The sequence below is a fragment of the Brassica napus genome, chromosome A9 (genome assembly GCF_020379485.1).
Source record: "Brassica napus cultivar Da-Ae chromosome A9, Da-Ae, whole genome shotgun sequence".
Lineage (NCBI taxonomy): Eukaryota > Viridiplantae > Streptophyta > Magnoliopsida > Brassicales > Brassicaceae > Brassica > Brassica napus.
The window spans coordinates 31424815-31437703 of record NC_063442.1 but is presented as its reverse complement, the minus strand read 5'-3'; the positions used below and the strand labels follow the sequence as shown (position 1 = coordinate 31437703).

General features: G+C 29.0%; 1 protein-coding gene across 3 annotated transcripts; it reads left to right on the top strand.

The window, feature by feature from the left end:
* The first annotated feature begins 11129 nt into the window (after positions 1-11129).
* LOC106429752 (co-chaperone protein p23-1-like) lies at positions 11130-12480 on the top strand. 3 transcript variants are annotated; one of them, XM_013870506.3, is made up of 6 exons: positions 11130-11376; positions 11458-11644; positions 11734-11890; positions 11982-12022; positions 12145-12184; positions 12268-12480. In XM_013870506.3, the coding sequence occupies exons 1-6, from the start codon at positions 11372-11374 to the stop codon at positions 12372-12374; spliced, it is 537 nt and encodes a 178-aa protein (XP_013725960.2). In that variant the 5' UTR covers positions 11130-11371; the 3' UTR covers positions 12375-12480. The 3 variants fall into 3 exon arrangements, with proteins under 3 accessions (XP_013725960.2, XP_048596932.1, XP_048596931.1); XM_048740975.1 differs by having other exon boundaries at positions 11152-11376; positions 11452-11644; positions 11985-12022; XM_048740974.1 differs by having other exon boundaries at positions 11157-11376; positions 11452-11644.
* The last annotated feature ends 409 nt before the right edge of the window (positions 12481-12889 follow it).

Genomic DNA, 12889 nt, shown 5'->3' with positions numbered 1-12889 from the left:
CAAATTTCTCTTAATATATTTTGATCCCAAAGAGATGTATGAACTTTAGACTAAGAACATGAATATCGGGACATAGTAAAGGATTTCTTAACTTCTGGACCCCACAAAAAACTTAAAAATTGGTTTCAAAAGGCGTAAGATAAGGACCAATTGTGGTGAGTTCTTTGCACTGTTCGCGGATCTCACAACACGTGGCGATCCGCGATTAGTATGCTTTTTTATTTATTTTTTATTTTTACATCAGATAAAGATAAATAATTTTTTTTTAAAAAACCCTTAGTCGGTTTCAGGGATAATCATAGTCTAAAATTTCCATTCATAAAAAAAAAAGGAGAATGACTTGAACAAATTTGGGGTATACGTTATGCGGGTTGCCACGTGTTACAAATACCATCGCTGAGCTGCTTCGCACCGAAAGATACAGTCGCGAGCTTTTTGATTAGAGGTGGTCCAGCATGGCTGTTTTATGTCTGGACCGAGCCGAAGAAGGCCACAACTCGTGGGGTCTCTCCATTTACTACCAACTGCTCCTTAACTAACTCTGTGTTCATTTGCTTTGAGCTAAAGTTTCACTTTGATGTAATCTTTTTCGAAACAATATGACCGGTCATCATCACTTGCAATGGTTTTAATAAATTAAAAAAAAAAATTAACTCCGTGTTCCTTAAATTTCTTTATCATTACGCGTGTTAATTTTTTTGTTTAATATTATTTGATTAATTAAACCTCTCACGCGGGTCAACCAGATCAAAATCTGGTCGAAGCAATCTCCGACGTTGATTTTGGCCGGCCGTCTTAGGCTACTGACCCCTTGGACTTTTCTTACTCTTTCTTCTTTACGGTTACAGTTACCCTCCATCTCTCTCTCTGGTTACTTTGTTGCCGACACATATGTTATAATCTTTTAAAGATTTATCAAAACTGTCAACTCGTTATCAAGATAGTGAATAACTAAGTGTTTCCGCATTATCTATGCGCGATTTTTTGTTTATGTGTGTGTATCAAACAGATTTGAATATCGACGAAACTTCGTCACGTATGCTTAGAAACTTGTAAGAGATATGAAATATCTAGTGTATAGTCCTAACACAAACTTAAACTGAACTTTCGACCGACCATAACATCTATATCTTATATATTAAAACAGAAGTCACAACCTTGATTCATGTGTGATTTTTTTAAAAATGGAACTATTCATAGAAATTCATACTATATTTTAATTCAGACTAATAATAAATATAAGTTTTAAAATATTTTAATCATAGTATCTTTTGATATCTTTTCATTTTAAATATAAATATATTTATTTTAAAATTCTAACAAATCTGTTTAAAAAGATTTCTACAAGATCTTCATTTTCAAAATTATATTTAAATATTTTCACTAATTTCGAAATTAGTTTAAAATATTATTATACATTAATATATTCAGTTATATAAAATGAAAAAAAAAATCTATAATATTTTAGTTATTATATAATCATAATCAATCATATTAAATTAAAATTATTATATTGAGCAAAATATAATAAAATTGTATTAAATTTATATATTATATTTTCGTAATTATAAAATATTTATGTTCAAAAATAAAATCTAATATGTTGGTAAGATGAGTTAACATTATCAAACTATATAATACATGTATAAAAATTAACATGTATTTCTTTAAAGTTAATAATATAAAATCTTTGTAACTACTTTAATCATAATATATTTTCATTTTAAATATAATATATATTCATATATTATATTTTAAAAATTCTAATAAATCTGTGTAATATTTAAACAATAACTTAATGTATTTTAAGTTATCGTTTAGAAATGAAAATAAATAAATTATATCCTATTTTGTCTACTTTTATAGTCATGATCATGTTAAAATATAATTATTATACTAAAATAAATATGATAAAATTATATTCAATTGATAAATTTATAAATTTTATTTTCATAAATAGAAACTATTTATTTAAAATATAATATGATGATAGAACGGCTTAAAATTAACAAACTATATAATACTTGTCTAAAAATTAACATATCTTACACTTTTATATATACAATAATAAATTATCTAAAATGAATAAGCATAAAAATATTGGTAAAAAGAAATTCAGTTTTGAAATACGGGTCAGAATTTAGCATAAATTAAATACAAAATATCTTTTAAATATATTTTCTCATGAATATATTAATTTGCTTAATAACTAAATGAAAATACAATAAGATAAATATATAATAAGAAGTGGCAAATACATAAGGTTTAAACAACTAATTAATTATAACATGTAAATTATAAAATTATTGTATTTGAAATGGTTATATAAATATTTAAGTATATGATTAACATTAAAAATATATACCACTTATGTTCTAAAACAATAATTTATGTATAGAAAAGTGAAAACAAACACCCGTGCGGTTGCACGGGTCAAAATCTAGTTAATATTAAAGTTGAAGTACACATTGAGATGTTTGGCAATATGGATAATAGTTAAAAAAATAGTACTGTTTGGAAACATTAATATCAGTAAGTTAGAAAAAAAAAATAATGGGCTTATGCTACTAAAAATTTGAAAGTCCATTACATTATATTAAAAAAGAATGAGTCTTTGTTACTTGATATATATATATATATATTTATTTAAATCAAAATAATAATTTAAAATTGATTTATATCAAAAATTCATTCAAAAATATATATATATTCAAAATTTGATTTTTACTAACATATTTTCCAATAACTATTATAAAAATGTTTTCAATATACATAATAAAAATACAATACAAAGCCCAATTTCAAACACCAACTTAAATTATGGTTTTTATATTTCACATTAAATTTTAAAATATAGTATATGTGATTATTTATATGATTGCACGTATAAAATATTATTAATTATAAGAAAACTTATTTGATGGTACGTATAAAATACGATTAGTTATATGATAACACATATTTTGTAACCTATGATGACATATATATATATATATATATATAATAGTGATTAGGGTTGGGAGTTCGGGTTCATTTTCGGGTCTTTTTGGGATTTCGTGTCCAGTTCAGATCTTTGAGGATTTGGTTCGAAATTGGATAACCAATTTAAATAGGTTTAGTTTAAATATTTGGATAGAGAATTAATAATTATTTACGTATTGTTGGAGTTTTGAGTATTTTTTTTACTATTTAAGATATTTACGTTTGATTATTTGTATATATTTTCAAGTATTTATGCGAACTTAAAAGTATCATATATATTCTGGATGTCTTTATATATATTAAATCTAAAAATAATTAATATATATAAGTATATAAATCTATTTTGGATACCCAAAATACTTCGGTTCAGATCGAATTAGGTTTCAGTTCTTCAAATACTAAAATTTTGAATAATTCAGATATTTAATCAATTCCAAAAAAGATTTAGTACTACTTATTCGGATTGGGATCGGTTCGATTCTTCGAGTTTGAGTTTTTTGTCTAACCCTAAATAGTGAAATAAAAAGTAAATAGCATCATCTTGTTTTACAAAATACAAAACAAGATACATCCGCACGGGCGTGCAGATCAAAACCTAGTTTACCTTATAATTCGAGTACAGATAAACCAATATTCAGATCGTTAACTCCCATTAAAATATACCTGAGTAACTGAGTTTATAAATCGATTTAAACCTAACAAAATAATGATCAAATATTCTCGCGCATGGCCAGGAAAAATGGCATAAAAGTTTGGTCCCATTTTTTAGAAGTTCACATATTTTAGTATTTACACTATTTATCAAATTTACAAGTCTTTTATTTGAGATTGTTAAAAAAGGTTACATGTATGAGGTTGACACACACTTTTTTTTTGTTAACGAAGGTTGACACACAATTTCATCAATCATCTAGGGTCTTATTCCTCAAAATCAAAAACTAATAATAGGGTATGAATGGTGACCAAGAAACATCGAAGAATAATGTATTCCCTAACGTTCCTAAAATATATCACCATTCACAAAAAAATAATCTTCTTCTCATTCCCAACCATTCCTTTTTTGTAAAGAAATAAATAACAAAAGTATTCTTTGTTAAATTTGAGAAGAAAAAATCATTCTTTTTTATTCCTGCAATTTTATCCCTTTACGTTCTTTTTATATTCGTTCATTTTGTTTCCAGAATGATCACCAGTCGAATCCATAGTCTTTCCAAATATTTTCGTTGTTCTTTTCCTGAAAAGGCATAATTTCTGATCGACCCTATATATTTGATGATGATGTAGATCACCTACCCAAACTTTTGTTTCTCCAAAAAGATATCCACCCAACCCATTTGTTACATATACGATTCAATCACACGCCGACGTCAGTAAAGTAGTAAACTTGCAAATACAGTTTAGTTGAATTATGGTCGTAAAGAATTTCAGTTAAATACTGAAAAGAATTGCTAGCAAAGATTTATTATTATTCATTTGAAAAAATGTATGAGCTAAAGTCCACACCAATTTGGTAAGGTTGGACAACAAGATCTCGAGAATCCGCTCTCTTCTGAATTTGTTTGAACCTTCCAAAAAAAAATCATTTGCGTGTTTGAAAAGTAAAAAAAAAAGAGTTTAGGCCAAGTTCAATACATGTTGGACTAAGCCTTTCTGGTTAAACTATTTCATCTATGAGATTAGCCGGGAGACGTATAATCGGTTGGTAACACAATATTTTCGTAGTAGGCAAAATGTGTTATGCGCCAATCTGATGCTATATCCTAGTTAAACACGCAGTGCTACCTAAAATAAGCTAAAGTAAGAAAATTTAAACAATACTATGAAATTCCCAAAAACGTATCGATATATAAAAATAGATTGTCATTAATGAAAATAACAACTTTGATTATCCACTGCTTACCAAAAAAATTAAATTATATGTGTATATTTGATATATTCCAGATTATTGTCTCTTTTTTTTGCTGTTGCATACCTTTTTTTTTGGAGCAATTCTTTTTTTTTTTTTTTGCATATTTTAATCCTTGATTAATTTCATAAGTAGCTTTCAGAATAATTTTGGAGTATTGTTGACATATAAAATATGGTACCGATTATTCCCGATCAAAGAGAATATAAAAAGTATTCAAATTCTAGTTTGAAATCTCAAAGAAGAAGAAAACAATAAAAACAACAAACATAAGAGTATCATCACTGTCCGGTTTATGGACCAAGTGGGACTGCGGTCTCCACCACTTGCTAATATACGGTCCATGTTTATACCGATCGAGCCGGGTGTTACATACAGAAAAAGTATCGTATATCGTGCACTCATAAATTCATAATAGACTTCGAACTTCACTGAGTTCACAGTAATCACAAGGACCTTCCACTTGTATATGTTTATATCTCACTACTCTAATTTTTATTAATAATTCATGGAATAAATTAGATTAAACACATGATACTCATATAGTTACTCGCTTTTGAATAACACTGGCAATGGCTAAATATCTAGCTAGATAAGATATATAAAAACGAATTTTCATCATGGGCATCGAATTTATATACAATGTCATACATTAGGAACAACGAAAAGATATAACCTTTTTCCGCCACTTGATTAACTAATTATAAGAAATTCACATGTTTAAATAGTTACTTCATCGTGATAATAGGCTAACAAAATTCATAATCTTGAGAGAAATGGTTCTACATAGAATTCTAATCAAATTATTTTTGATAAAAACTAAAAAAGAGAGCGGTACAACGGTACAACTAATCTCAATACCATCTACTATTGAAAACTAAGGTTCATTTCATAAAATTAAGATACTACATAATATCCTCCCAGTTTTTAAGTTGATTTCTATAACTTTCACATAGATTAAGAACCATCAATATTGACTATGGCGTGTCATTTAGTTTTATAACTAAATGAGAGGGATATTCCTCTGAGCAATAGTATACCTACATAGAAAAACAACACGCTATATAAAAATTCACATGTTCCTGCAACAGTTAAATTACATGAGCATATCCATCAAAAACCTCTATTGGTGAATTATATGCCTACGTACAAAACTAAAACTAACATGTTACGGGAAAATATCTCATCAATCGATAGTGAAGTACTAGGAGTATAAGTGTATACAACCATCTATACCGTGTTTAAACACATATTGTTTTCTTGGACAATGAAACCCAATACCAATTTCTAATAATCATCGTCTATATTGTCTTCTAGTGTAATTGTTATTAGGAATAAGTTATTTGGATAAAATAAATAAAAATCTATAAGAATCATATAGTAAATATGAATCTGAATGCTCTTTTTACTAATCAGATTGATCATATTCGCAACTCGCAAGGGTAAAGTGCGCGTACGAGTGACTGTGAAAAAGATGCACACATAGACAGACGTTCACGACAAAAGATGCCGTGACGAATTTGGCCGCAGGATTGAGAATAATCAACACTCGTTTGGTATAGTGCCTTACATGCATCTGTATCTACAAGCCACACACACACACACACACACCCTATATAAAATCATTTTTATTCAATAAATCCATCTAAAAAAAGTTAACAAACGTGCTGTTTAGGAGTGTCTTAGTATGGCATGTATGTGTATGTGATGAATCTCACAGACAAATATATGCATACATGTGACTATTGGACATGCATACGTACATATATAGATCGATCGACCATGGATGATATTGATGAGCACATATGACCATGCATAACATGATAATAATAATGGCAAAGGTATTCATGTTTGATTCGAACCCACCCCAACAAGCACAACAACGACAATAATAATTAACAAATAATAAAAAAAAATTTTTGTAATAACGTCGTTTGTGGAATTCTAATTCCAATATTCTCAATTATTGGCCACATAAAAGAATAAGAACAGAAGAAAATGCCCATTGTCCAAAATCCAAATTCCAGATTTCAATAATAACGACAATGTTCGATTTTATATGGTGGTAAGAATAAGTTTCGTTTCACCATCTTTTCAGTTATTACTATTTCGGATCATACTGTCGTGATTTGATTTGTTACTGTAAATTGTTTGTCTTTTCTTGATTATTCCTCGTTATATTCATGCTAGACATTCTCACCCAATCCTTAATGTTTTTTAAAGAAGTTTTTTTATTTGATCATATTGAAGTTCGAATATATGCTTATGTACACATCAATTTAAGTAAGACATATCAACTTGCTGATTTTTTATTCGTGTTGATCCAGCTCTAAGTGAAGGAAGCATAAACTACTATACTGCTGTGTCGTTTTGTTGGTTAGGACAAATATGATTCTTATTTGGTACATTATAAATAGTTATCACTCAAACATTATAAATTGTTGTCACTCAAAAATATATATGCAAAGTTAAATGTCTTGGATTCAGGACTTGGTTACTCTTTGTTAAACTAAAAAGGTGGTAATGGTATTAAGAAAATTATCATATACCCTCATATTAATGGGTTTGAGAATTATAATTTTCGAAAGGCTTCTAAACTGGATAGAACAAAGTCATTATCAACCAACAATGCGAAAAAGTAATTAATCGAATTACATACATGGTTACTATTTCTATTCAAGTAGTAAAAATTAACTGAAAACTTATCCAAATAGTTTGTGGATATTAATCGTGCGTTCTAATCTTTAAAATCGGATAAGACCAAATAAAATTAATGATTTTCATATTAAATATTAAACTATTGAAAATCGTTGCATTTCCATTTAGATATACTTTAAATTATGACGTATGGAGATCTATGCTAGGATTAAAAAAATGTTAAAATTTAACGCGAACATATAATATTTAATAAACCTAAAACAGTTTTGACTCCAATAGAAATAACTTGAGAAATAGAGAGCACATGAGCTTTGTGGTTGGTTTGTGGTTGGTTTCCTATAAGCTAGAGAGCACATGAGCTTCAGTCAAAAAATGAGCTTTGTGGTTGGTTTTACAAGCCGCATACTTGCATGATTGCATCAACAAGACACCACTAGAACGAAGTGGAATCGTACAACCACAAAAATGTCAATTTGTTTCCTATAATAAAAAGTTTCCGCACATGCATATTGGTTATGTTCCGATCAAAACTCTATTTGATATAGGTGTTTTCTTATGCTTTAGGGTTTATCATCATCTCCATCCATCACATGCTCATAAAAATCAGTAAGAAAGAAGATATATATATATATATATAATATTGATTCGTTATCAACGTGTAAACTTCGTTTATTTTTGGATAACTGAGAGATTCCAGAGCCATATCCACACTAATTCTTGAGTATAAATGGACACTGAATCGTCTAACAAAATATTGTATATATATGCATATTATATTATCTCATTCATGATTGTCGTGCCTGTTTGATAATTAACGTTATGTACGACTAGACAGAAAAAACGTTATATACGAACTATATAATGACCGTCACATTAGGAAAGAACAAAAAAACACAATTGTTGCCTCCAATAGAATCTTTACATTATTCACAATTTCACTCGATAAAAAGAAAAGAAATGGTCGCAGTCAATAAAGACCTAACCGCCCTGAGATTCCACCCAACCCAACACTGCAGAGACCACTTATACGTGAACGTGAACTTGCTAACATGTCGTGTGGCTCTTCTCGTTCCATGTTGCATCCTCTAAAATCATCACACTGAAGATCTGTTTCTTCCTTCTGCAGCCTTCTTCTCTTTCCCAAAGTGCCCCTACCAGAAACACATCTCTTTCAATTTTCACTTTTATTGTTTCAGTCTTGTGTGTGTCGAATCAATCAATTGTGCACAATAATATGGACTTTTCTATTTGCCAGATTATATGGACTTCTCTATATTTCAAAATATTTGTTGATTTACAACCACATACTACTTTGAAATGAGTGTACACTCTTTTACACCCATTTAGATGAAAAATTCATCCAAACTTTTTACATGTGTATGGGTGACATATCATTTAATTAAGAGTTGTTCATAGGGCAAATGTCAATAATAGCATTTTACCAAAAAAAAAAATGTCAATAATAGCACATTTTGAAGTTTATGTCTCAAAAATAGCACTAGAAGGAGAAAGTCACAAAAATGACATTCATTAAAGGGTAAAATATCCCTAATACCCTTGGTTTAAATTAAATAAATAAACAAAAATAAATAAAAATAAAAATAAATAAAAAAAAAAAGAATTTTTTTTATAGTTTCAGATTATATGTTTTCAGATTCGAAATTTTTATAAATTTTTTTTTGAAATTTTTTTTATTTTTTTTTTCAAATTTTCTTTTTATAATTTAAAAATACTTTTTGAAACTGTTTTTAAAATTTTTATTTTTTATTTTTATTTTTTATAAAATTTTAAACCCTAATTCCAAAACCCCACCCCTTAACTCTAAACCGTAAGGTTTGGATTAATTAACCCAAGGGGTATAAATGTATATTTACCTCTTTAATGAAACCTATTTTTGTGACTTTGAGCCTTGAGTGCTACTTTGTGAACAAAAACTTGGTTTGGTGCTATCCTAGTCTTTTTCTCTTGTTCATATCATATTTGTTGTAATTTAAAAATAGAAAAACATACTCATGATGTTGGGTGGCCTAACAGAAGTACATGGATATTGTTTTATGCCCCGGATTCAAATCACCCATGGTATAAATCAGAAGTTTCAAAGATTGACTTTAGATCTATGGAAGATTATAAGCTTAAGTTCTGAAAATTCCATCGTGATAAAAAATCCGGGCTAAGCGAATTTTTCAGAACTTAAGCTTATAATCTTCCATAGAACTTAAGCTTACTTGTAAAGAGTCATAGACATCTGATACAAATTATTTATATTATCACTAATTTCAAAATAGTAGATAATAAAATTTATTAAGCAAGATTTTTGTAGATTATTTCAAAATTGGTTTTATTCTAATAAAGTAAGACAAAAATAAATCAAATTATAAGAGAGGAGGTTATTGGAAGATGAATTTGTATAGAGTTGGTGAATTTTAAGAATTGATAAATTTTAAAAGTTATGTGGATTGTGAAAATTTATATACATTGACTTATAAAATTTGATCATAACTTTTTGGTTAGCATAGATTTTCATGAATTTGTATTACCTATTTTCTATCATTCTTTTTGTAAAGTAAATATACAATTTATTTATTTTCTAAATCATATAGCATTATTATTTATTTTTTCTTTCAAATTAAAAAAAAATAATAGTGATACATACAAAATTGAATTTTTTTTTCTTAAATAACCATTTCAAAGTTTTTGTCACAAAGAGAGTATTCAAAGAGAAAAATGACAAAAACATTTCATGAAAAAGGCAAAAGACGATTTTACCCTTTGCTTTATATATATAAGTAATAAAATAATAAAAAAACATAGAATAAATTAGTTTCTTTTATAATTTTGAAATATGTTTTCAAATTTGAACTTTTTAATAATTTTTATAATTTTGGATTTTTTTTTTCAAAATATTTTCTAAACTCAGGTTTGTTCGCGTAGCCCGGATTTGGCTCTCAAAATTTCTTTTTGAAATTCATTTTTTAAACTATTTTAAAAAAATTATTTTAAAATTATTAATATTTATAATCAAAATAATAATTATTTATAAAAATAATTATATATTCTAAAAATGTAAAATTTTATAAATGTATTGAATTATAGTTTTGGACATATAATGTGGATTAAAAGTGCAATAGATATTTGGTAAGAATAATTATTTTGTTTTCTAGTTTTTTATCACGTGGATTTTGAAAATCACAAGGTTACATATGATATTTTGAAAGTTGAGTTTTATAAGTAAAAATGAATAAATTCATCTCCCAATAACACTAGATTTTGTTAGAATTAGATAATCAATAATAACTAAACTTTTTGAATAACAAGAGATTTGAATGGATTTTGAAAATTCTTAAAACAATAACAATGGATTATACTAAGATTTTTAAAATCTAAGAACCAATAATAATGGAATCTCAAAATTCACGAGAATTCACTTAACTAAAATTTGATGTCTTGTGATCATGTTTGTTTTAATACTATCCTTTTAAAGGGCCCTAGAAAACCAGTAGCAGAGAGATGTTAATAGGCTCACCCAACAAAACTTATTGAGGCGACTGATAGGATAAAACCTGCGAGGAGGAGTCTTCGACTGCATGGAAATCACGCACAAAGGCCCATTAAATGTGAGATAGAGAGTGGGTTTCTATAAGGAGAAAAGCCACATGGTGTTCGTTAAAATTATAAAATTTGATTTTTTCAAAGGGACTAGAACACAGGGGAAGCATCTAGAGACAGAACTTGATCCTCTGTATATATGCAGTCTCTTGCCTTTATTTTTTCTCTGAGTAATCCTCTGTTTCTTGTTCTGGAGTTGTTCTCGTTGATCGTCGGAAAATGAGGTATTCCATTCATTCGCCCTTAGCATTTTCAGTGCTCTGTGAACGTTTTGGTTCCTAATAATATATGTTTCAAAGTTGCAGTCGACATCCTACGGTGAAGTGGGCGCAAAGGTCAGATTGGGTTTACATAACAGTGGAGTTGCCAGACGCTGAAGATGTAAAGCTTAAGCTTGAGCCTGAAGGAAAGTTATTTTTTTCTGCTACGAGTGGAGCCAGCAAGACACTGTACGAGGTGGACCTTGATCTGCTCGACAGTGTTGATGTGAATGTATGTGCAGATGGAGATGCTGGAGCTCGTCTTTTTGTTAGTTATACTACTCGGTTATTGACTTTGTATCTCTGTTTTATTAATTGCAGGAGAGCAAAGTGAATGTGAGCTCGAGGAGTGTATTTTACCTGGTGAAGAAAGCTGAGAGCAAGTGGTGGAACAGGTTGACTAAACAGGAAGGGAAACATCCTCTGTACTTGAAAGTTGATTGGGATAAATGGGTTGATGAAGACGATGAAGACAAAGGTAAATGATGATTTACTTTAATGTTGGAGGAGCTAATAGTGTTACTTTCTGTACTTAGCTGACTTGTCTGTTTTGATCTAATAACGGTAAGGAGGAGAAGGAGACATGGACTTTGGAGATTTTGATTTCAATGTAAGCCCAATGAATCCTCTCTTGATTAGGAAAAGTTATTTTCCATTTAAGTATCAATCAATAAAAATACTACTTGTTGGATTGGAAACTAATGGTTGGCTGTTGCTTTTTCTTTTTTTAAGGGTCTTAACATGGGAGACACTGACGAGATTGGAGACGAAGGTAAAGGTTTTGGACCATCTATAGGATAGTGTTGTTTCAAGCAGTTAAATAAGTTTCGTCTCAACTGTGGTGTCTTCTTGCAGTTGCAGAAGAAGATAGTGATGGAGAGGGTGAGACTGTTGCAGAAACAAAAGAAAAGAAGATCGAAGGAGAAAAAGATGCAGAAGCAGCGAATGTTAAGAAGGAGTAAGCTTCATGTTATGCTAAGATTTTTCTAATACTGTTTTCGCTTGAAATGGCTTGTAATGGTACGAATTAAGGACATAGTTCCAATGAACTAGTAGACTTTAGAAATCCTCAACTCCTTTAATACGACGATCAAATTACAACGAACAAGACACTTGCAACTGATAGAAATACGACGATCGTATGAGACCATCGATCATCTCCTCCGAGCTCATGGTGCTTGAATCACATCATCATCATAAGGATAATATATTCTCTTCATCTGGTTCTGTAATAGACAGCACTCTGTAACCGCATACCCGCTGGAACAATCAGAAGCTTTTGATTTACCCGTTTTCCTTAGCCATCTTGAACCTTCTCCTTATTACATTGGGATTTTACAGAATCAACCCTCGGCAAGTCTTAGGGAATATTCCGAGGATAAGCATCAATATTCTAAATAATGTTATCAAGAAATTAATCAACATTACCTAATCCAACTATAGAGAAGAAAAAAAGTTTACTCCCATCAAAATATTA

What these genes read in the sequence shown, in the direction of transcription:
- LOC106429752 (XM_048740974.1), top strand. An exon ending in TTGGAGATTTTGATTTCAAT is followed by an intron (nt 12,023 to 12,144) that starts GTAAGCCCAATG and finishes TCTTTTTTTAAG; the next exon opens with GGTCTTAACATGGGAGACAC. An exon ending in TGACGAGATTGGAGACGAAG is followed by an intron (nt 12,185 to 12,267) that starts GTAAAGGTTTTG and finishes GTCTTCTTGCAG; the next exon opens with TTGCAGAAGAAGATAGTGAT.